Genomic DNA, 25,008 nt, shown 5'->3' on the forward strand with positions numbered 1-25,008 from the left:
GAAAAGAAAGATAAAGTATGTCATCTTTAGGACTGTTATTATATGATTAAAATGTAAACACACCTGCAGTAATGCATGGCATTTATATAGAAAAATGTGAATCTCTAAAAGACAGACATTAACAAATACTAGCAACACACAACAACACCAGATATATCTACGACCAAATGAGCTAATATTGCTAGCGCGCTAAATGCGATTAGCATCTAACTTTTGCTGTCTGTGATAATAAAGCAGCACAAACACACACTCAAGTATTTAACTTCTGCAGTTTACATGTCCTTTACCAATTTGTAAACTCTTGTACTATTTTTTTAAAAGGTAACTTAATAATAAATACTTATTGTCTCACCTGATTTAGCCAGTGCTGTATGTTTTCAGAGACTCGCAGCTCACGTCTATTTCCTTTGTGTTCCGGTTTTTGTTCTCGGTTGAGATCTCACAATTCAAATACGCTCAAAATAAAAATATAACAGGAAAATATAAAATAATTCGTGACCAACTGAATAATTTCGGTGAGCAGCAGCTCTCATTCAGTCTATGCAGCTCACAACCTCACCAGAGAATGCGGTAACGGTCGAAATTTAAATTACAAAGGCCCGCGCAGTTCCACCTGTCAGGTTCCTGAATGACAGCCAGATGAACCAATCATGATCAAAGCAGTAAGGTAAAACAACCAATAGGAATTGTTTCAGCATGTTGCTGCGAAATGTATTTAGTTTTATTGTTGGTGATTATATTTAACATATTTATATTTTAATAATATTGTCCATAATCATTTAAAAGGCAAACATTTCTTTGTATGCTGAAGACATATCTTATGTTGATTTATAAGTTAACCTTGTTAATTATTATTATTATTATTATTATTATTATTAATATTATAATTTAAACACTTGCTTTTGAAGGCACATATAACCGTTTAGCATTCAAAGTTTTAATAAAGTTGTTTTACCGTTGAAACAACAACCGACCTAATTTCAAACAAATTTCAACGTTGAATTTCGGTCATGTGTTGACTGATCTTCAACCATTTAGCATTCAACGTCACATCAACGTTGTTTCACCGTTGAAACAACAACTGACCTTATTTCAACCAAATTTCAACGTTGAAGGTCGGTCATGTGCCGGCTGGGAAAAATCTACTTTTCTTCAATGAATTTTATGTGGATTTTTTTTAACATTAATTACAGGATCATCTCACAACAATAACTTTAATAACAAAAAGTGCACTGTGTCTTCAAACTGGTAGAAATAACAATGCTTGTACTAAATGCTATTAGTTGAGCATTAATGGCAAATTTTTCTTGATAAAGAGAAGCATTTCTGCCTTGTCACCAGTTAATCCAGCGGTACTAGCTACACTTCGTAACATTCATGCACATATTTGCGCTACGCCACCGCATACAGCGTCTTCACACACAGATGAAACTTACTAGAGAGGTGTAACATAAATGCATAAGTGCGGGTTTTCTGAATCAGGTGTGTTCACTAACAGAGACGATCTACCACATGTCCAGCCAAGCTAAACAAGCGCGTGGTTCGTGGTTGTTCCCTGACGTTGTATTTTGGCCTTATAAATGTTACAAACTGCGATCTTTGTGTCATCTTCACTCACACCAAAGACATGTTTACACGCGACTGTGAGTGCGCGCGCGTGGCTGTGACGTAATTGCATGCGCAGCGCCAAATAAAGGGATCGGCTAGGAATCGGCAAGAGGAGAAATTGACCGGCCGGTCACCGATCCGGGCCGATCATGCCAAAAAACGGCCGAAATGACCACAATAGTGATATTAAGATGCTGGAATGCGAATTTTACCAGGAAAACCCAGCTAAAAATCTTGTATTGTACCCCTTGGGAAATTATTTTTACAGAGAGACCCCCACTGAAATGCGATTAGGCAAGTTTAAATCCAGCAAAGTTAATCTACTGTCCTGTCTGGTTTGTTTGTCGGACACAAATGGCAGATTTGGCACTATGATTGGTCAGATTGCCTGTCAAACTCCCTGTGGAGGGTCATTTTGGGCAGTCTTTGTATGAAGAACATAAAGATAAGTAAGAATCCAAACTTGCAGATGTTAGGAGAGCGAGTTTTTATTTCTTAAATAGCCACAGTTGAAATATTACTGAACGTCATATGGTCAATGAAAAGCCAGGTGAACTTGTTATTTATAAGAGTTTAAAACATTTCAACAGTTAGATACTTATCCACCATCACAATATTGAGGGTAGTGCTTAAAAAATCTGTAACAGATGTAACCAGGTGTAGAGACATCTGTATTATGAGTGCTATACGTAGCTATACCTGTATACATGTAAGCTATACATATTGCATAGTCATATATTTTTTTTAATCAGGCTGTGCAACTGTTGTATGTCATATCCAACTAAAAAGAGATTAAACTGTATTTTTATTTATAATCTGCTGTTCAAATGTTTGGGGTTTGTAAAATTTTTTAAATGTTTTTGAAAGAAGTCTCTTATGCTCACCAAGGCTACATTTATTTGATCAAAAATAGAGAAACCTTGTAAAATATTACAATTTAAAATGACAGTTTTCTATTTTACGATTTAATTTAAAAATAATTTAATTAGTAATATATTCAATATATGTCAAGAACAGATGTGCTACTTAACATTTTTGTGAATACTATAATCCTTTTTTTTAAAGAGCATAATTTAAATGAATAGAAGTCTTTTGTTATATTATATTATAAATGTCTTTACAGTCACCTTTGATCAATTTAATGCATCCTTGCAGAATAAAAGTATTAATTTCTTCTGAAAAAATATGCAATAATAACAACAGGCAGGTTGTCTGGTCATTGATAACATGATTGTTATCCTCAAGCTTTTTTTGTCCACAAGTTATTTTTCACAAAAAAGAGTGAGAAGATGCTGCACAGTGAAACCGTGAGGTTAAATAAAAAAATAAAATTATTCAACAGGTCAGTTGGACAGCGCTGTGTAGTGCTTTCCCGAGCTTTCTCCAATTCTCATCCTCCAGATTTATGGCTGCATTTGGCATCTGTAGTGCTGGGAAGTTTCTTGAGCCCAAAGACAGCCAAGCAAATATCTTTTCCTGAGACAATTCATCTCACAAAACCTCACCTCTGTGCATAAGTACGTCAGCTAAATTTGAGATTCTGATAATCCTTGGTTACAAAAGCAAGAGAGTTTGTTTATCTAATGTTCATGTGGAGATGCAATGTGCTTTTTCTCTTGGTCCTCCAACACACTTTCCTCTTCCTCCATCAGGCACTTTGATTCATTTTCTTCCTGTTCAGCTTTTTCTGCCAGAGATTTCTTAACCTTTTCCTCTCTCACCCAGTCTAATATGTCAGAATCCGATTCCTTTGCTTCTTCAGCGAGTGAGTAGATCTTATTTGGATTGAGACTGTTTTGTTTCTTTGAAAATAACCCAAAGTCTGTAAAATCCTTAGGAAATTCTTTCCTGGCTTTGTCTTTGAGTATCGGGTCAGTCAAAACTGCTGCCGATCCATTGACCAGACAACCAAGAGTCTCCCTTGTGTCTTCAGGTTTCTGTTGTTGTAGCACTGCAGTGACATCGTACAAATGTAGTTTTTTGTTCTGCTGATAAGCCGAGGAATATTGAAGTGAACCATCTGGATGGGAAACATCGGAGGCTGCTGTGCCCGGCTTGTTCACACGAATACTGTTCCGGTTGCCTTTCATCATTCCAATCACTTCATAGCGGAAGCTAGATATGTCCTGCTTCAGCTCCTGACGAAGTGATCAGAGTCTACAATTTACTTCTGTTTTTATTTATTTTAAGTGCTTATTTAAAGGGATAGTTCACCCAAAAAATGAAAATTCTATCATTAATTACTCACCCTCATGTAATACTTTTGTTCATCTTCGGAACACAAATTAAGATATTTTTCATGAAATCTGAGAGCTTTCAGACCATGCATAGACAGCAATGCAACTGAAATGTTCAAGGCCCAGAAAGATAGTAAGAACATTGTTCAAATAATCCATGTGACATCGGTGGTTTAACCTTAATTTTATGAAGCTACGAGAATACTTTTTGTGCATAAAGAAAACAAAAATACAACTTTATTCAACAATTTCTTCTGTTCCGTGTCAGTCTTCGACGTGTGATCACGAGAGTACCACGACACATGCAGGAGCCGACGTTCTTTTGACATATTTTTGTTTTCTTTGTGCATAAAAAGTATTCTCTTAAAGTTGAACTACAAATGTCACATGGAGTATTTTAACGATGTCCTTACTACCTTTCTGGGCCACAAATCTCAGCTCTCAGATTTTATCAAAAATATCTTAATTTGTGTTCTGAAGATGAATGAAGGTCTTATGGGTTTGGAACGACAAAAGGGTGAGTAATTAATGACAGAATTTTCTTTTTTGGGTAAACTTACCCTTTAAAGATGCAATAAGCAGTTTTAATCATTTGAAATGTTTTTCAAAATGACCCAGATTTTGACTATTTAAAATGCACACTGAAATTAGATAAAGACTTACTGTACCAGCGGGCAAGAAAAGGTGTTTCAGGGTGTGTTTACACTTGTAGTTTGGTTCGTTTGGTTCATTTGGTCCGGACCAAAAAGAAAAATTATACATTTGGTCCTGGTCCGCTTAGTGTTCACACTGGCTTTTTAGACAGCGAACCTAAAGGCATATTGAAACGTTCACAACCTGATTGGTCAGGTTGAATGACAAATATTTCGTGATGGAACTCACCGAAAACTCCAAACAAAAGGAAAAGGTGTTTTCGATTTAAAGACATCAAAGTACCCATTCAATGCCGTCTGCTGGACTAAGCGCGCTCATTGTTGCGTGCATATGATTATTATTTACCACCTGCAAACTTACAAAGACCTCATACAAGGCACTTCACCTCCTTGTTGCTCTACATTTGCCCTCTGCTCATTTTGTTTTGGATACACTGCTTGTTCCCTTCGTGAAATCATGACGCATAGCATCTAATCTTGTCATTACTTCCTGTTTTTTATTCGTTAAGAAGTATTTGGTTGGTGCTGCATTCATATTTCATTCGAACCGCACCAGAGTTAATCTGGAAGTGGACAAAGACCCATCTTTTTAGCGGTCTCGGTCCGCTTTTTTGGTGCGCACCAGGGTTCATATGGCAGTGCTCACATTTACTCAAACAAACTGCACTAACAGAGCAATCGGACCAGGGTTTGTTGTAATCGAACCAAACATGACAAGTGTGAACACACCCTTACTCTACATAAGGGTGGCCCCCCTCATGGAGGATCCATTTTGAAATCACAAGACCATCGAAATACAATTTTATTACATAAACTTTACTATTTTTTGGCACTTTTGGTTGTTAATAAATCATTCAAGGGTCATACAGAGTAATACAGATGTAATGCTTCCTCCACACCAACAGGTGTCAGTATAAATTATAAGACTGTTGTTGTATTTAAGGATCAGTAAAACTGTTAAAAGAAATTACTTGACTGCTTGCTTTTGATCTCAAATCAATGTGAAAATAAATTGAAATTTGACATAAAATTACTATTTGGTAGACAAAGTAATTTTCAGTGCTTACTTTGAAGTTCTCCTCCGTAAGTCCTTCCTCAGTCTTGGCGTCTCGAATCATAGCTGCCACATATCGTTTTACTAAGTTTCTCAAGACCTCCTGCATTTAGATAAAAAGCAGTGAAAAAATAACAAAGAAATCAATACAATAGAGAAAAAACTGTAGAGAAACAGTATTTTTGGAAATAAGCTACCTGGTATTGGTGGTTGAGTCTCACGTTTTCAGCAGCTCTTCTCTGAAAGGACAAAAGGAAGGACATATGTAATTGAATCATTCTATGTCTGAACCCTAAAATGTTAAATTATCTTCTCACTCTAAGACAACCAAGCACGCTGGACATCTTATGAAACATATTTAGTTAAAATCAAATTCTTCCCCTTTGATCCATTACATATTAACCTTTTCAATAAAATTTAATTGGCTTTTCTGTGGCGTTCTATGATTATTCTTTTAAAGCAAATTTAATAAAAAACCAAGAAAGAAGAAACACAAAATAAACTGTTTTTCACAGAGTCTCACCCCCAATGTCCCGAATGTCTCAGTCCTCTTTGACCTCCTCTTGAACACATGGACCTTAATCCATGTAATCAGGTAACATATGGATTTGGGACTGGGGATAATGTTGAAGGGAGGTGGCAAGGTGCCTCCTTCCTCGAAATAACTCATCCATAATTTAGTTCTGGCAAATTTCCACTCAATATCAGCATGGTCCTTCAGAAAAGCCAGAACACACTACATGTGAGAGGCAGGTCATTACTGAGAAATACACACTTATGCTTTTATACCAAAGTGCCTTATAAGGTACAGCACATTGTACCGTATTTTCCGGAATATATATGTCACGGATTGGTCAGGTTCTGCACCCACAATCACTCCCAGATCACCGTCACCTGAGTATTGATTAATGAACACCTGCACGTAATCATCACCAACACATAAAAGACACTCTCCACACACCACTCATTGTCCGGGCTCGTTCCAGAGAAAGCGGACTTCCAGTAACTCTTGGCGAGTATCACTATCGAGATTACTTACCCAATTGTACTTACCTTATCTCTGTCTCGTTCCAGTCTTCCAAGCGCCAGTCCTCTGTGTCTTCTCAGTATCCTGTCATTAGCGGTGTGTGGCCGTAAGCTGACTTCCGCGTCAGCGGAGGGTGGTGGATCCACGAACTCTCTGAACCCCTCTGGCTTTCGTTCTTGGAATCCTCCAGTCTCGCCACCTAAAACGGAAAGGACCTGTTACTCTCTTCACGTTACCATCCAGCTCAGTATTCATCACTTCAAGTCTTGCTCACCTTCACGAACTCACCATTCACCTCCGGCACTGCTGCTTGTATAAATAAAACACCATTTGTATAACACTTACCTTCTTGTCCCGTCTGCTTCATAACAGAAGCCCGGACCATAACAGTAAGCAGCATGAGTGCTCAGGATCCATTCCAGGAACTGGTGGATAATCTGCGGAAGGTTTTGTTGTCATCCCCATCTGTCACCCCTTCCGCACCACCGGCACCCGTACCTCCATGCACTTCTTCGGAACCACCATCCAGTCCCATGGCCCGACCAGCGCCCTACGCTGGCGGGGCGGAGGAGTGCAATGGATTTCTACTGCAATGTTCTCTTGTCTTTACTATGCAACCAGCGCTCTATCCTACAGACCAGTCTAAAATAGCGTTTATCACCTCTCTTCTCACAGGACCAGCTTTGAAGTGGGCCGAATCGATGTGGCAGCAAAGCGGGCCGACCACTCGTTCCATCCAGGCATTCATCAATCACTTCAAAGAGGTGTTCAACCGTACAGACGGGGAAGTATCAGCGGGTGAGCAGCTCTATCACTTATCACAAGGATCGATGTCCCCTCATGAGTATGCTTTACGGTTTCGAACCCTAGCCGCTGCCAGTGGATGGAACGAGCGGTCGTTGCTGACCACCTATCGTCTCGGGCTCGAACCCCGTCTTCGCCTCCAACTAGCTGCGTTGGATGACGCTATGGGTCTGGAGCGTTTCATACAGCAATCCATCAGATGTTCTGACCGCATGCAATCATATCATACTCTCTCCGATGTCTCTCCTAATGCACTCCTCCGCCCAGTGGAGACCGCCAGCCCTCCAGAACCAGAGCCGATGATACTTGAATCTGGTAGACTATCATCCGCTGAGCGACAGAGAAGGCTGACCCGGGGTCTGTGTCTCTATTGTGGAGCCAGTGGGCATGTTCGGATGAAATGCCCCCTTCGTCCTGTTCCTACCGCGGTGAGTGTCATCCAATCCGAAGTTGAAAAGATGTATCCTCTGTCTACATGTGTTCAGTTAACCACCTCCACATCTTCTGTCATAGCCCACGCTCTCATCGACTCCGGGTCAGCGGGGAACTTCATCTCGGGGAGCCTCTGTCGCCAGTTACAGCTCCGAACCGAAGCTTCGTCGAGCGTCTACCAGATTCAGCCCATAACACGTTCCATCACAGCACGACCCCGTATCCATCGTAAATGCCAACCCATCCACCTTCAGATAGGAGCTCTTCACCAAGAACTCATCCAACTTCTGGTTCTGGAGGGGGCCACCATGGACATCATCTTGGGGCGCCCGTGGCTGGTGAAGCACAATCCCATCATCTCTTGGGGCAATGGAGAGGTAATCCGGTGGGGTCATGACTGTTTTCCAGAGTGCTTTCCAGAAGCTCCACGCCCTATACCAAGACCCATTCCTGTCTGCGCCACATCCATCGAGAGCCCTTTGGAGCAACGATCCACCGAGGTTCCGGATACCTACTCCTCTTTCCAGGACGTCTTCTGCCCCAAGAGAGCTTCCCAGCTACCTCCCCATCGGCCATGGGACTGCGCCATAGACCTGATTCCTGATGCTCCTTTGCCCAGAGGAAGGATCTACCCGTTGTCACTTCCGGAGACTAAGGCCATGGAGGAGTATATTCACGAGGCTCTCCAGCAAGGATACATTCGTCCCTCCACTTCTCCCGCTGCATCCAGCTTCTTTTTCGTGGCGAAAAAGGATGGAGGGCTGCGGCCGTGTATTGACTACCGCATCCTGAATCAAGCCACAGTCAAGTTCAAATATCCCCTTCCTCTCGTCCCAGCGGCCCTCGAACAACTCCGGTCAGCCACCATCTTCACGAAATTGGACCTCCGCAGCGCTTACAATCTGGTGAGAATACGGAAGGGGGATGAGTGGAAGACGGCCTTCGTGACCCCTACAGGCCACTATGAGTATTGCGTCATGCCCTATGGCCTGGTCAACGCCCCTTCCGTATTCCAAAACTTCATGCATGAAGTCCTCCGGGAGTTTCTCCATCGGTCAGTAATTGTCTACATTGACGATATCCTCATCTACTCCCGGAGTGAGACTGAACACATCCACCACGTTGCGGAGGTCCTCCAGAAACTCAGGGAACACCAACTCTTCTTGAAAGCAGAAAAATGTTCATTCCACCTTCCATCCGTTCAATTCCTGGGATACATCATCGACCGTGAGGGTATTCGTATGGACGAGAGGAAGGTGTCATCTGTCATGTCCTGGCCTAAACCCTCTTCTGTCAAAGAACTCCAGAGATTCCTCGGTTTTGCTAATTTCTACCGCCGTTTCATTCAAGGTTATAGTATCATCACAACTCCATTAACCAACCTACTCAAAGGAAAACCAACTAAACTTACCTGGAACCCCGAAGCCGCCGCAGCCTTCCAATCCCTCAAGGACGCCTTCACCCAGACTCCTATTCTGCGCCATCCAGATCCAGACCTTCCTTTCGTGGTGGAGGTGGATGCATCTACCTCGGGAGTCGGAGCGGTTCTCTCCCAACATCACGGAACTCCACGTTTACTCCATCCATGTGCCTACTTCTCCCGGAAGTTCAGCCCGGCGGAGAAGAACTATGACATCGGCAACCGGGAACTTCTCGCCATCAAGCTCGCCCTGGAGGAGTGGCGACACTGGTTGGAGGGAGCCAATCATCCTTTCCTGGTACTCACAGATCATAAAAACCTCCAATACCTCCGTGATGCAAAAAGGCTGTGCCCACGTCAGGCCAGGTGGGCACTGTTCTTTTCAAGGTTCCACTTCTCCATCTCCTATCGTCCCGGTCCAAAAAATATAAGAGCAGATGCCCTGTCTAGAATCCACGACTCCACTGATTCCACTGAACCTCCCAGCAATATCCTCCCACAAGACATCTTCATCAACCCCATCGAATGGTCTGCTCCCCCTAGTGTCGCTACTCCTGCTCCTCGCCCTCCGCCGGGCTGCCCTCCTGATCGACGTTACATTCCTAGGACACAACGGGTAGATCTCATTCGCTCCATCCACACTTCCCTGGGCACTGGACATCCCGGGACCAACAACACCCTCTCGCTGCTATCCGAGCGCTTCTGGTGGCCTGGGATGGCAAGGGATGTGCAGCGGTTCATCCAGGGGTGCAAGGAGTGTGCCATGTCCAAAAGTCCCAGGCATTTGCCCGCAGGTAAACTCCATCCCTTGCCAATCCCGAACCGCCCCTGGTCACACCTGGGAGTGGATTTTATGACGGACTTACCAGCATCGGATGAAAACACCTGCATCTTTGTCATAGTGGATCGATTCTCCAAGTTCTGCAAGTTACTGCCCCTGAAAGGACTACCCACTGCCTTTGAAGCAGCCCAACTCCTGTTCAATCACGTCTTCCGTCAGTATGGAATACCTGAGGATATTGTATCGGACCGCGGTCCTCAGTTTATCTCCCGTCTATGGAAATCCTTCTTCCGTCTCCTAGGTGTGACCGTCAGCCTCTCCTCTGGCTATCATCCGCAGTCCAATGGCCAGACGGAGAGGAAAATCCAGGAAGTGGGGCGGTTCCTCCGGACCTTCTGCCACAACCACCAGAACTCCTGGAACCAGTTCCTGGGCTGGGCAGAGTATGCCCAAAACTCACTGCGGCAACCGTCCACCGGCCTCACACCATTCCAGTGCGTTCTCGGATTCCAACCACCGCTATTTCCCTGGAATGGTGAACCATCTGAGGTCCCCGCAGTGGATCTCTGGTTCCGGGAGAGCGAGAGGGTCTGGGACGAAGCACATCACCACCTACAGAGGGCAGTACGCAGACAGAAAGCCTTCGCGGATCGGAGGAGGGCCCCAGCCCCAGAATTCAGGCCAGGCGATCAAGTGTGGCTTTCCACTCGAGATATCCGTCTGCGACTGCCCTCCAAGAAATTAAGTCCCAGGTTTGTTGGTCCCTTCAACATCCTGGAACAGGTCAACCCCGTCACCTACAGGCTTCAACTCCCACCTGAATATCGCATTCACCCCACCTTCCATGTCTCACTACTGAAACCATTTCATCCACCTCTCACTCTCTCCACAGAACCTGACCACGAAGAAGAACCTCCTCCCCCCCTCATGCTGGAAGATGGAGCCGTCTACTCCGTCCGGGAGATTCTCCGGTCTCGTCGTCGTGGTGGTCTACTCGAGTACCTGGTTGACTGGGAGGGTTATGGACCAGAGGAGAGGTCATGGGTCCCAAGAGATGATATTCTAGATCCCACGCTCACTGAGGAGTTCCACGCTAGTCATCCTGAGTTCCCTGCACCCCGAGGACGAGGTAGACCACCACGGCGCAAGAGACTTCGGCCCTCAGGAGCGGGCCCTGGGGAGGGGGGTAGTGTCACGGATTGGTCAGGTTCTGCACCCACAATCACTCCCAGATCACCGTCACCTGAGTATTGATTAATGAACACCTGCACGTAATCATCACCAACACATAAAAGACACTCTCCACACACCACTCATTGTCCGGGCTCGTTCCAGAGAAAGCGGACTTCCAGTAACTCTTGGCGAGTATCACTATCGAGATTACTTACCCAATTGTACTTACCTTATCTCTGTCTCGTTCCAGTCTTCCAAGCGCCAGTCCTCTGTGTCTTCTCAGTATCCTGTCATTAGCGGTGTGTGGCCGTAAGCTGACTTCCGCGTCAGCGGAGGGTGGTGGATCCACGAACTCTCTGAACCCCTCTGGCTTTCGTTCTTGGAATCCTCCAGTCTCGCCACCTAAAACGGAAAGGACCTGTTACTCTCTTCACGTTACCATCCAGCTCAGTATTCATCACTTCAAGTCTTGCTCACCTTCACGAACTCACCATTCACCTCCGGCACTGCTGCTTGTATAAATAAAACACCATTTGTATAACACTTACCTTCTTGTCCCGTCTGCTTCATAACAATATATATCATGTGGTGACTTGTCATCATCCATTATCCAAAGAAACCAGAACAAATCTACCAAGAAGCCTGGTCAAAATCATATGTGAGAATAAGTACTGACATTAAAAGATTTAAAGATGTTATTAATGTCTAAACATATTAAAATTACCTATAAAACAATGTTAAAGGTTTTGTTCACCCCAAGATTCAGTCTTTATTTATTCACCTTCATGTCGTTCCAAACCTGTACGACCTTTGCAACACAAATTAAGATATTTTTGCATAGACAGCAATGCAACTACCACATTCAAGGCCCAGAAAGTTAGTAACGACATTGATAAAATAGTCCATGTAACATCAGTGGTTCATCCATAATTTTATGAAGCTATGACAATACTTTTTGTGCACAAAGAAAAACAAATATAATGACTTTTTTCAACAATTTCTTCTCTTCCTTGTCAGTCTTTGACACACGTTCATGAGATTACACTCTTAAAAATAAAGGTGCTTCACAATGCCATAGAAGAACCTTTTTTGTTTAAATGGTCCCATTAAGGACCTTTAACATCTAAAGAACCATTATTTTCACAAAAGGTTCTTTGCGGCGAGAGAAGGTTCTCCAGATTATAAAAAGGTAAGAAAGAGATGGTCCTTTAAAGAACATTTGACTGAGTGTTTCTTTGTGGAACCAAAAATGGTTCTTTCAATGGCATCGCTATGAAGAACCTTTTAAAGCACCTTTATTTTTAAGAGTGTATCTCAATGCAGTTGGGATGCTGTCTATGCAGGGTCAGAAAGCTCTCAGATTTCATCAAAAATATCTTAATTTGTGTTTCGAAGATGAACGAAGGTCTTACAGGTTTGGATCAACATGAGGATGAGTAATTAATGACAGAATTTTTATTTGTAGGTAAACTATCCCTTTAATAGTCTTGTGCAACTTGTTTTTTTCCCCTGGAAAATACGGTACGTACAAAGTGCAACAATTACTTGTAGGATGTCTTGAAAATATATCTACAAGCGCTCAAGTCAGACCTCAAAATCAACTTACAGCAATATGCTGATAGGAATTGTTCATCATGGCAATGAGCATGTTGAGGAGGACCACCAAGGAGATGATGTTATAGGTACCAAACATGGTGGCACCCACAAATTCGGTGAACTTGTGGTCAGCTTGGACATTGGTCACATACAGGTTGATCAACCCAAAAATAGACCAAAACAAAGACTGCAAGGTCTCAAATAGCCTACAAACAGAGTACAAACAAGATTTGAATGAGTGGTCCCAACTTATATACAACTTTCTTAGCTTTCTTTATGATCTAGGGCAGGGGTTCTCAACACTGGCTCACAAGATGCATTTTCCTGCAGAGTTAGCTCCAACCTTGATCACCCTGTTGAAAAAACTAGCATATGCTGGTTAGGTATGTTTTGAAGCATGGCTGCTGGTTTGAGCTGGTTTAAGCTGGTGGTTAGCTGGTTTAAGATGGTCCTAAGCTGGTCCTAATCAACTAGATCCTGATCAGTACCAGCTTGGGACCAGCACATGACCATCTTAAACCAGCTCATGACCAGCTAAGGACCAGCTTAAACCAGCTCAAACCAGCAGCCATGCTTCAAAACATACCTAACCAGCATATACTGTTTTTTTCAACAGGGCAAACTCACCTGCCTGTAACTTTCTAGTGATCCTAAAGACTAGGGGTGTAAATCGGAGCCTTCAAGACGATTCGATACGATACCGATTTCTTAAGCCAACGATTCGATTATTTTCGATACTTCAGAATTCCCTGTGATACGATGCGATTCGATCCGATTCAATATTAGATATTTTTACATGATATCTATTAAGTTTCAAATAAATCAACAAAAATAGTAAATAATTTGCCTTTTATTGAGAATACAGAAACAGTATTCTATTCACATAATGTGTATGATCCACTAAAGCAGTTGTGCTCAATGCACTGCAAATAGAACAGCAAATATAAGTTACTGCATCTACAAAGTGCAATCAGATAAATTGTAATAAGAAAAAAAAACTTATAGTGCAGGTCTACTATGGCCAATTAGCCTATTCACCGTTTTAAAAAAAGTTTCTTTCATACAAAATTGGTTACATTTTGAAAATACAATTTGCATCTTATTAAGAGGTAATGGTCACAAATCCTCTGCAGTAGATGAACTGCAAATAGAATACTACTCCACAAAATCAGTTCAAAATCATCGCTCTTGAAAGTCAGACAACAATGTGAGGTCTGTGAACATGAACAACATCATAGATGGACTGTGAAACGAAAGTAACGCGTGTGAAGAAGACGACAGTGAGGTTAGTGCCACCCGCAGCTCAGGAGTAGGTAGTACGCTTAATACATCGGAGCCATAGACAGTAAAAGAAAGGTCGGAACGGATTCTAAAAATAGACAAGTGAACAAACAGGCGGCAAAATAAACACATTAATCGATATTCTTGCGGACGAATCGATGCATTGAATCGGTGGCTGCATAATCGATGCATCGATACGAATCGATTAATATTTACACCCCTACTAAAGACCTTGATGAACTTGCTCAGTTCTGTTTGATTAGGGCTGGAGCTGAACTCTGCAGGAAAATGGATTTTGTGGGCCAGAGTTGAGAATCCTTGATCCAGGGGTTAATTACTTTTTAAGATTAAGCCAATTTATAGCTAGTATTAGATATAAAGTATTAGATACTAGACTTTTTCCCCAAGACTTACGTTGAGAAAGCGTTGTTTTGACGTTCACAGCGGATGCCTTTGCAGTTCATGCCATCATTACTCTCATAGTAGAAGTAAAGCTGGTTGAGTCCATTAGCAAAGGCAAGCAACACCAGGCAGTAGATGAAGAGGAACTTTAGGATGTCCAGAAGCATCCGTCCTAATGATATCTGCAAAGGACCTAGATGAGAATTGGCCGTGAAGAGCGAGATGAGGCGTAGAGAGCTGAAGATGTTGGCGATGGCGAACACTGCCTCGGCCACTAGTGTGGGGTGCCACATTTCCCAGGTTTCCCTGGGTTTGCAACCACTGTACTGTTAGGTAAAGACGAAAGTAACAATTAGTAAGCAACTCTAGATCCATTCCCAGGTGTTTCCCACCAGGGACTGCTGTGATGCAATGAATGTACCTTAACATATGCAACGATCTTCAGTGAGATGGTTGCAAGATACAAAGAATTCATCACAAAGTCCATGAGGTTCCACCAGTCATGGATGTAATCCTGAAATCCGCCATCCCACATCTGCTTGATCTCCGTCCATATGAATCCTGCAAGGGTGGCCAAGAGATTTTGTTGGATTATGTTCAAAGAACTTCATGGTTCTCTAGTCCAAAATGAACCATGAAAACACTGCATGGGGAACACTACAAACAGCACAGCACAGCAAACAAATAGGGATGAGATATTACCTAGAACCCATGGTAGGATCATCCATTCGACTGTCGTGGGCTTTGGACCTTGGCGATCAGGATTGTTAGAGACTATGTGCTGAGAGGCAAGCAGCAGGAGAAAGAGGAAGGTCAGATAAGAGGCGGTGTGGCAAATAAACTTGATGAAAGGCTTGCGGATGAAGAGGCCGTAGAGGCTCTTGGGTGCCACCAGGTAACAGAGGGAGAGCAGGGGGAACATGAGGCCGATGAAGACGCAGGTGATGAACTTGCCAGCCCAGTGACGTCTCCTCCAGCCAGGAAATTCATCATACCAGCGTGAGGCCAACAGCTGCTGGCAATTTGGCTGTGCTACAAACTGAGATAGAAAAGAAAAGGAGAAAATGCAGAAAAATCACATGTTTCTGTATAAGCATGAACAGGTGGTCTGGGAAACAAGCTGCCAACCCTGTCCCATCATTTTTTTTGCTCTGATTTCCCAGAAAATCCATTTTTCTCCATTTGCAAGGCATACTAGAATTTTGCATTGTTATATTGTTATATTGGCATAGTTTATGTATGACATAGGACCATTAACTTAAATATTATATAGCATATTAAATATTACAGCATGTATTCCAGTCGAACTGAGCTATAAACTGTCAGTAAAATTAAGTTACAGCACAAACAAAGTATACATCAGTGTTTTCAGCAGATTCCCCAAAGCCAGACTCTAGGATACCATGTGTAGTGTGCATTAGTGTCTTATAAAGTCAGAATGATAAAGTGAAGATGAATAGTGAGGCAGGAGGTCTGAGTTTCTTCCATTTATTCTCCATCAGACTGCTGAGCCTCCTACGGAATAGTTAACATGTTACTTCATTCTACATGAGATTCAAACACTTAAGGTTTGTAATGTTATTGACAACCATACTGTTGTAGCCAAAACAGTCTGCGAGGCAAAGTTAAGGTTAAGGTATACTTTATTGTCCCAGAAGAAAATCCGTCTTGGGCTCCAAATAAAGCTACTGCATCACCACACTTAAAACAATACATGATTGCACACACACGCACACACACACGCACGCACGCACACACACAAAAATTACATCTAAAAGTTGCAAAATCATAATGTTAAGAATTTCAATGAGAAAGTTAACTAATATAATCAAAAAACCAACTAAACTAAAATGAATGTCCATATACAATAAAATAAAACAAACAATTAAACCTGAAAATTCTGTTAAACCTGAAAAAGACATTAGATATCACTAGCAATAACGCTACAGAGATATTTACTGCTATTTAAAAGATCAAATTAACACACTATTATAACACAAAAATTAACAAAATATTACTTATAAAATAAAAAAAGTCTTTAAAAAATTATAGTAATAAACAAAATGGAAAAAAAACCTAATAATAAAATAACATAAAATCAAATTATAACAACTATACTACATTGATTGCTAGAATGCTAAATTAAAGCTGTATTGTTTGATTTTTTTATTTTTGTGTATTTGAACCCTTTCCAAAAATGAATGTATAATTTTGAGATCCATCGTTTCACACTGAGGACAACTGAGGGACTCATATGCAACTATTACAGAAGGTTCAAACACTCACTGATGCTTCAGAAGGAAAAACGATGCATTAAGAGCATGAATTTGATAAATGGTAAATTTAACTTATTTTGTCTTCTGTGAACATGTAAGTATCTTCTGTAGCTTCTGAAGGGCAGTATTAAATGAAAAAATAATAATGATATTTAGGCAAAATAAGAAAAATGTACACATCTTCATTCTGTTAAAAAGTTTACACCCCTGGCTCTTAATGCATCGTTTTTTAATCTGGAGCATCAGTGAGCATTTGAACCTTCTGTAATAGTTGTATATGAGTCCCTCTGTTGCTAATGATGCTAAAAAAAAAAAAAAAAAAACAATTTGTGGAACCTGAAAGATTTTTCTGAAGAACAGCGGGCAGTTTAATTGTTCAGGACAAACAAGGGACTCATGAACAACTATCACTTAAAAAAACAAACAAATACAATAAACACAGCTGTGGATCATTCAGGTAACAAACTATTATTTTCTCTTGTGGACTACATGTAAACATTTTTTATGTGAAATATCTTATTCAGGTCAGTACTAAATAAAAAATAACATGCATTTTGTATAATCCCTATTAGTTTGGTAAAATAATTAACATATAGCAGATGTATGTAAACTTTTGACTTCAACTGTAACTATACGCCACCTACTGGACAAAGTTGTAAGTTAAACATTGTAAGTTAAAACAACTTTTAATCTTTGCAAAAAATTGTGATAAAAACTCATACTTTTCTGAATCATGCTTAATGCTATATATATTTTTAATTATGTGCATGGCCAAGCAAATGCTACAGTACTTGCAGCACTGACTCTTGCTCCTGATGATTATTTGTTCTTCTCCATCATCCTCTTCATCCTGTCTCTAGTGATTTGCCCAAAGCCATTAACGAAGCATCTAAAATGTCAAGCGGAAGTGGGAGGGCGCCTAACCAAATTACAAACAAATGCATCCTCATTACAGCAGAGCCAGGCGATCTGGAGGCGATGAGGTCAAGTCTGAAATGATTTTAAGTGTTCTCCGTCAGGGCTGATTTGCACGGTGCAATCTGTTCTACCACTCGACTAAAGGACTCTGTCACGAGGCTGCTGTACAAGCAACGACAGTACCTTAATACACCTCAGCAGGAGAAATAGGACCACCTCTTAAGGCTTTCAGAACTATGAAGCTTGAAAGCTTTACATAAGAAAACATTTCTGAATTGTGAAAAGTGCAAACTTTAATACAAATCGCAATTTGCAGTGCCTGTATATGCATATACTGGTCATTCTACAGAATTGGTGCAAACTGCTGTCCCACAACCAAAAAACACATTTAAAAAGCATTTAAGTATTCAAATCCTAGATGTTTACTAAGATCTTTTTTTTATTATCTATTACACTCTTAAAAATAAAGGTACTTTGAAAGGTTCTTCACAGCGATGCCATAAAAGATTTTTGGATCCACAAAGAACCATTCCTTGCTTACCTTTTTTATAATCTGAAGAACCTTCTTTCGCCACAAGGAAACTTTTGTGAAACAGAAAGGTTCTTCAGATGTTTAAGGTTCTTTATGGAACCATTTAGACAAAAAAGGTTCTTCTATGGCATCGTGAAGCACCTTTATTTTTAAGAGTGTATAATCCACAATAACATTTAAAATATCAGTAAGTTTAATATATATATAAAATCATTATTTAGTGGGTACTTGCAATTGGGAGGTGGCTGTCCCATACCCTAACCTCTAAACTGCAACTTATGAAAATGATATATAAAGAATTTTTGCATTTTATTTTTATCCTTTTGATTTAAAAAAAAGTGAAGTTCAAAAGTTCATACATATTAAATTTTCTTTGTAAATTATGAAACTTTATGTAAAAAAGTTGTCCCGAATTTTCATGTCACTGCCAAAACAGTGTATGTTTTAGTCCTTTGGCTGAGACTGATTTTAACTACATCCCTACATTTATGATCGGGAAATATTAATATGTCACACTCTCTCATAGCTACATGCTGAGTAGATAGGTCCCATCATTTTGAGGTAAATGTATTCAAAAGAATAAAAAAATCTGTGTGTAACTGTAAAGAATGTCACCAGCGAATATAATTTATCTATAATTAAACACTTTTTTTGTTTGTTATTCCATAACACTTACTGTAGTTTTCAAAACATTACTGTCACTACCGAAAATGTGCTGTCAAGACTGAAACATTGGATGTTTTGTCAAAAATAAAGCTTACTGAAGATGTTATGATAATGTTTGGTTCAATATATATGTATATGTATATATTTTTGCCTTTTACAAAGAAAAATTGGATTCAAAATTCAACAAATCTCATAAATCACACTTTTGGGAAGAGGACAAATATTCCAAAACTTTATGAAAATACAATATAAGAATTAACTGCACAATTACTAGAAATGTGTACCTTGTATATTATACAATTTGAATACATACAAAATTTGTGGAAAAATATTTTTCACATTTTTTTCAAGATGTTTCCAACTCTGACTTTAAACCAGTTCTGTAGAATGGCTAAATGTTAACAATATGTGATTTATGAGATTTGTTTTATTTTGGAATCAAATTTTTCTTTGTAAAAGGCAATTGAACCATACATTGAATATACATTGAACCAAACACTATCATAACATCTTAGTTGATAATTCAGTATGGTTTATTTTTGACAAAACTTCCCATGTTTCAGTCATGACTATATTTTCGGTAGTGACAGTAATGTTTTGGTAGCAACCACATCACATTACAGAATTTTAACCCACATACTAAAACATGACTAAAACATACTAAAATACATAAAATAATTTTTTTTAATAACTGTACTAACATTTATTTATTTCCCCCAAATAAATGACATACAAAATTTGTGGGAAAAGACACATTTTTTTAAGATGTTTCCAACTCTGACTTTGAACCAATTCTGTAGAAAGGCCCATATAGGCACATACATAGTGCCTGTATATTATGAACTATTTAAGTACATAATTTAAAATGCTTTACCTCCACAATAAATAAATAAATAAATAAATAGCACAAGCATAATTAAAAGCAAAGGTTTTTTTCGCATCCATTCACAGCAAACATTAAGCAACATGTTCTGTACTCTCTTACAATCTAATGATTGATATATTTTCATCTGGGCTAATACAAAGCATGCTGCATCTGATCCGATCTGTTCTCTGACATTATAGTGGATATCCACATGCACCGTTTAATTGGAGACATTCTAGTAACATTTACAATAATACGATTAGTGCCGGTGTGGCTGTCACTGCCATTTTCAGTGATTGTGTGACTGCTGGAACAAATGCCATTTAATCTGAACCTAATCATGTCTAATATAATCGGGAGCTGAGAAGAATGTAACCAGTGGATATTTAAGTACCGATAATTCACATACAGTAAGCATCAAAGCAAATTATGTAGGGTGTAATGCCTTTGCAAAACCAAAAGAGGGCAAAATAATTTCAACAACAAGGCTCCAGGATATCAACTGATTGCTGTATAATTATCATTTCTTTCCTTGTTATTTAATTAGTAGTACATTAGTAATTTTTATGTTTCATTTTCACAAGACTGGAATTAGGCATGACTATTTTCTAACCGGATTTGAACAGACTAAATTTAAGGGGCAAAGTAATTAGTAGCTATGAGTCCACACTACATGCTGAAAGTGGATATGAGTCCTCACTCCTACACTGAAATAAGTCATAACAGGTCAAAAGGGCCCGTTTTATGAGATCTACACAGCACTGAGGCATGTGATGACCTTCTCAACTGTGAAGAAAATTACCAGAGTCTTAGTTTGGGCTTGCAACCCTTCAGTGCTTTTGAATTAATGCGCAATGGAGGCTTGAGTTTCATCGGGCTCACCTCAGGTATTGCTAAGAGGACCTGCTTGAGCATACAACATACGTGGGAATTAATTTCTCCTTAGCTTAGTCAATCTTGGGGGAGATAGAAATCACGATCTGCAAGAAGTAATTAGCTTATTAAACCGTATAGGGAGAGTTCACCCAAAAAATTAAAATCCTGTCATTAATTACTCACCCTGATGTCGTTCCAAACCCGTTAAGATATTTTTGATCAAATCTAAGAGCTTTCTGACCCTGCAAAGACAACACTGCATTATAATACATGATCGCAATACCTCTTTTTGCCGATATTTGATGGCCAACTTCAGTCGAGCCAGCTCATTGTTGCCTTCATCCTGCAGCAGGTTAATATCATCACGGAAATTGAGGATTAACTCCAGTTCACGTGAGGAACGGGTTTGGTCCAGGAGATCTTTCGCAAAGCGTTTGCACTGATGGGAGAGCTCCTCGTATTCGGCCTTGAACTCGTTTTCAACTTTGCTGAGCTCCTGGAGCTCCCAGCTGAGCTGGAAGGCGGTGAGGAAAGGATCCTCGCTGGACAGGGCGATGAGAGAGGGGCTGGCCAGAGCCTTGTAGATGTTCAAACGGGAGCGCGAGTGCCGCAGACTGTCCACGTCCGAACTGGAGACACACTCCACGCAGTTACAGCGGACCTCGTGAGGCTGAGGGACCGACACACCTTTTTGCACCAGCATCTTGATGATTTCGTAGTTGTTGGTGTGGGCAGCCAGGATGATGGGAGTGATGTCAGGGGTGAAGTCTGAGAACTGTTTATCGAGCAGGATGGGTGGTACCTGGTTAGAAAATGGAGAAGATGGGTTAAATTCATGTGATGACACATACGGCGTGCTTATTATTTTTTGCTATATACAATGGCTCTAAAAACAATTGACACATAAGAAAATTAATATGAATCTGAACACAAATATCCTTGTATTATAACTAAACAAAGCAAATATATTATAAAATTAAATACAGTTGAAGTCAAAAGTTTACATACACCCTGCACAATCTACAAAATGTTAAAGTGATTATTGCGTATTCTACACTAGAGCGCGTGCACATGTGACGTGACTGATGCCAAACTTGTGCTCATGACAGATGGACGTGGCTGTGTATCAAAGGTAAAAAATGATATAAATACTGTTCAGTTTCTCGCAAAAACCGATCGTTTCGTGTCTTAAGACATCAATGTATCGTCACGAGCCGCAGGTAGGGTTACCACTTTTAATACCCAAAAATAAGGGGGGGGGGGGGGGCGTCCTGAATAAGAACTGATCATTGTTTTCTACTTTTTAGAAATGGGGTCTATATACCCCGTTAAAATGTAATAATGTCCCATATCTCAAAAATGCTGCAGTAAAAAGGGTTTTGAAAATATATGCAAAAATTAGTTTTGCATATAATATGGGACGTCCTGAATAAGAACTGATTATTGTTTTTTTTCTTCTACTTATTAGACTCTAAAGTCTAATAATGTCCCATTTCTCAGAAAAGAACCGTCAAGTACACCAATAAATAAAACGGATATTAAAGCAGAAATGCAAATAAATAAGTAAGTAAAAATTCACGAGCATTTTGTAGTATTATCTCTCAGTCCTGGGCTTCTAAATGAAAAGCGCTCTGCAAGCGCGTTCTCTCTGTGTTGTTTCTGAAACTACCGTAATCACTGTAATATGCGCGCACAATTAAAATCAATCGCGGTTGGCTTGACTGTGTTTTTCTGAACCGCGGCTGGCTTTATGAGACGCTGCTTTATTAAAAAAATATATATAAAAAATACGGGACAAAACCCGTCCCGTATTGATTCAAAACGGGACGCGCAATTTCATTCTCAAATACGGGACGATTCCGTATTTTAAGGGACGGGTGGCAACCCTAGCCGCAGGGTGTAATTTGGATTTGTCTGTGCATGTTTTTGTTTACTTTTAAAGGTTTGGTGCCCATCCACGTCCATGATAAGGCTGGCAGACTGCATCGGTTTTCATTAAAAATCTTCGTTTGTGTTTTTCTGAGGAAACAAAGTCACCTACATCTTGGATGCCCTGGGGGTAAGCAGATAAACATCAAATTTTCATTTTTGGGTGAACTATCCCTTTAAATATTTGACCAAAATAAGTTATATGTTATTTTTTATTTAGTGCTGACCTGAATAATATATTTCACATAAAAGACGTTTACATATTGTCCACAAGAGAAAATAATAGTTTAATTGATAAAAGTTATTCTGTTCATATTTTTTTTTTCATAAAGCAAGTCATATTTGTAGTCTCATTTGAACTACAAAACCGCTACCCGACGACCCAAACTTACATAGTGCTGTTATGGCCAATAGAGGGTCGCAAAGCGAATGCGGAAATGCCATTTCACCCTGTTATGAGTTGATGAACCACTGACACGAGTTCGGAAACATTATTTGGTGTTGCTTTAAGAACCAAGTGTATGTAAACTTTTGAATAGGGTCATTTTTATAAATTCAACTATTATTTTCATTTGTGGACTATATATAAAAGTCTTTTATGTGAATATCTTATTCAGGACAGTACTAAATAAAAAACAACATGCGTTTTGTATGATCCCCTTTTAATTTTGGTCAAATAATTAACATTTTGCTGATTCTGCAAGGTCTATGTAAACTTTTGACATCAACTGTATGTTATAATTTTTATAATAAATTACACTTTTTTTTATACATTTTTCAATTGTGGCTTAAGGGTCCAATTAGTTGTAAGTTGTAAATAACTCAAAGATTATTGGATTTAACAAGCAAAATACTTTCTTGGTTTTTCTACTTCAAAATTTTAATGTTTAATTAAATGTGTTACTTGCTGTTTCTTTGCAATTACTTGTGAAATTTACTAACAATTCCTGAGTAAAAAAAAAAATCTACATTTATTTTTAAAATAATAATAATAAATGTATGTTTAATTTAAAACAATTTTTACTCAGAAATCGATGTAAATTTCACAAACAAGTGCAAAGAAACAGCAAATAACACTGAATAATTTTGATTTATCTTACATCAATGATCTTTATATATCAAAAATCATTGTTTTGTTTTTTTATTTTATACAGTGTACTGAAATACTGCAATATTTATTACTGTGACATTGTTTTTGGTCTAAACTAATTTTAAAATATAAAAAAAATTAAATATGCATAAATTGGATAAGTATTCAGGACAAGTGTTTAGTGTTGAATAACAATTGCCGTAATGAGGATGCATTTGCTTTACAATTGGCATCTCCCCGTGAATTGCTGAAATAACCACACTTGCTGGATAAACCCCCCACAATTAAGGCCTCGTTTTTATTCAGATCTCAATTGTGAAGGACAGCTATGACAATGAAAATGAGAATATTCCAAATGAGAGAGGAACACAAATACATAAATTAGGAGGAAGGGCATGAAACAATAGGAGTGTCCACTGCTGGTTGAATTATGATGAAATGGAAGCTACATCAAATGACACAGACACTGGCAGGAAAAAAGGTCTTTCCTAAAAAACCATCTGAGCACATAAGAAAAAAAAAAACATTTGGGAGAGAGGCCTGTGATCACTTTGAAGTAGCTACAGAGCTTCAGCAGCAGAGAAGAACCGTGTGAAATCCTGTCTGGAGTTTGGCATGGTTTTTGCTTGAAAAGCGTAATAGTGACCCAGTTACAAAAGAGAAAAGATTTTGTGGTCATATAACACAGAGGTTTTCTAACCAAAGCAATATGTGTGGCAAAACTGAAAGTGCCCACAACAATACATCCAATAAATTACACAATGTTGAACCGCTGGATTTCATCAGCAAATATGTCGCACCTTTTTAAAAATAGAACGAAGAATGACTGGCACAATATAGCTGGAAATACAGCAACCTATGTCAGTCTAAAGTTTGGGAGGAAGTTCATATAAAGGACGATGTTTTGGACTAAGGGCAAGGATAAATTAGCATCAGCAAACTTAAGAACAAGATAGCGAATGTCCTAAAATGCTATGGTTGAAGCACTAATCCATAATCCTAATCCATCCATGAAGTACATGCAGTACTCGAACCGCCCAAGTATCATCCGTTATCCTAAGAAACTAGAGCAAATCTACTAAGAAGCCTGGTCAAAATCATATATGAAAATAAGTACTGACATTCAAATACTTCAAGATGTCATTCATGTCTAAACATATAGTTGAGGTCAAAAGTTTACATACACCTTAAAAATCTGCAAAATCCTGCAAAATTTTACCAAAATAAGAAGGATCATACAAAATGCATGTTATTTTGTATTTAGTACTGAAGTTTCCATATAGTCCACAAGAGAAAATAATAGCTGAATTTATAAAAATGACCCCGTTCAAAAGTTTACATACACTTGATTCTTACTGTTCTGTTACCTGAATGATTCGCAGCTGTGT

At 39.6% G+C, this 25,008-nt stretch overlaps 1 protein-coding gene across 1 annotated transcript in view; it reads right to left on the reverse strand.

Moving 5' to 3' along the window:
* Window positions 1–1,451: 1,451 nt before the first annotated feature.
* trpc4b (transient receptor potential cation channel, subfamily C, member 4b) overlaps window positions 1,452–25,008 on the reverse strand; it is a 28,743-nt gene continuing 5,186 nt past the window's right edge. The window contains exons 2-10 of the mRNA XM_073817801.1: window positions 20,885–21,403; window positions 15,171–15,507; window positions 14,890–15,029; window positions 14,481–14,794; window positions 12,796–12,991; window positions 6,076–6,267; window positions 5,750–5,791; window positions 5,566–5,655; window positions 1,452–3,746 (exon numbers count right to left, since the gene is read on the reverse strand). Of these exons, the coding sequence (XP_073673902.1) occupies window positions 3,189–3,746; window positions 5,566–5,655; window positions 5,750–5,791; window positions 6,076–6,267; window positions 12,796–12,991; window positions 14,481–14,794; window positions 14,890–15,029; window positions 15,171–15,507; window positions 20,885–21,403 (2,388 nt within the window). The 3' untranslated portion in view covers window positions 1,452–3,188. The remainder of the gene's footprint in view (window positions 3,747–5,565; window positions 5,656–5,749; window positions 5,792–6,075; window positions 6,268–12,795; window positions 12,992–14,480; window positions 14,795–14,889; window positions 15,030–15,170; window positions 15,508–20,884; window positions 21,404–25,008) is intronic.

The sequence above is a fragment of the Garra rufa genome, chromosome 14 (assembly GCF_049309525.1).
Source record: "Garra rufa chromosome 14, GarRuf1.0, whole genome shotgun sequence".
Taxonomy (NCBI): Eukaryota; Metazoa; Chordata; class Actinopteri; order Cypriniformes; family Cyprinidae; genus Garra; species Garra rufa.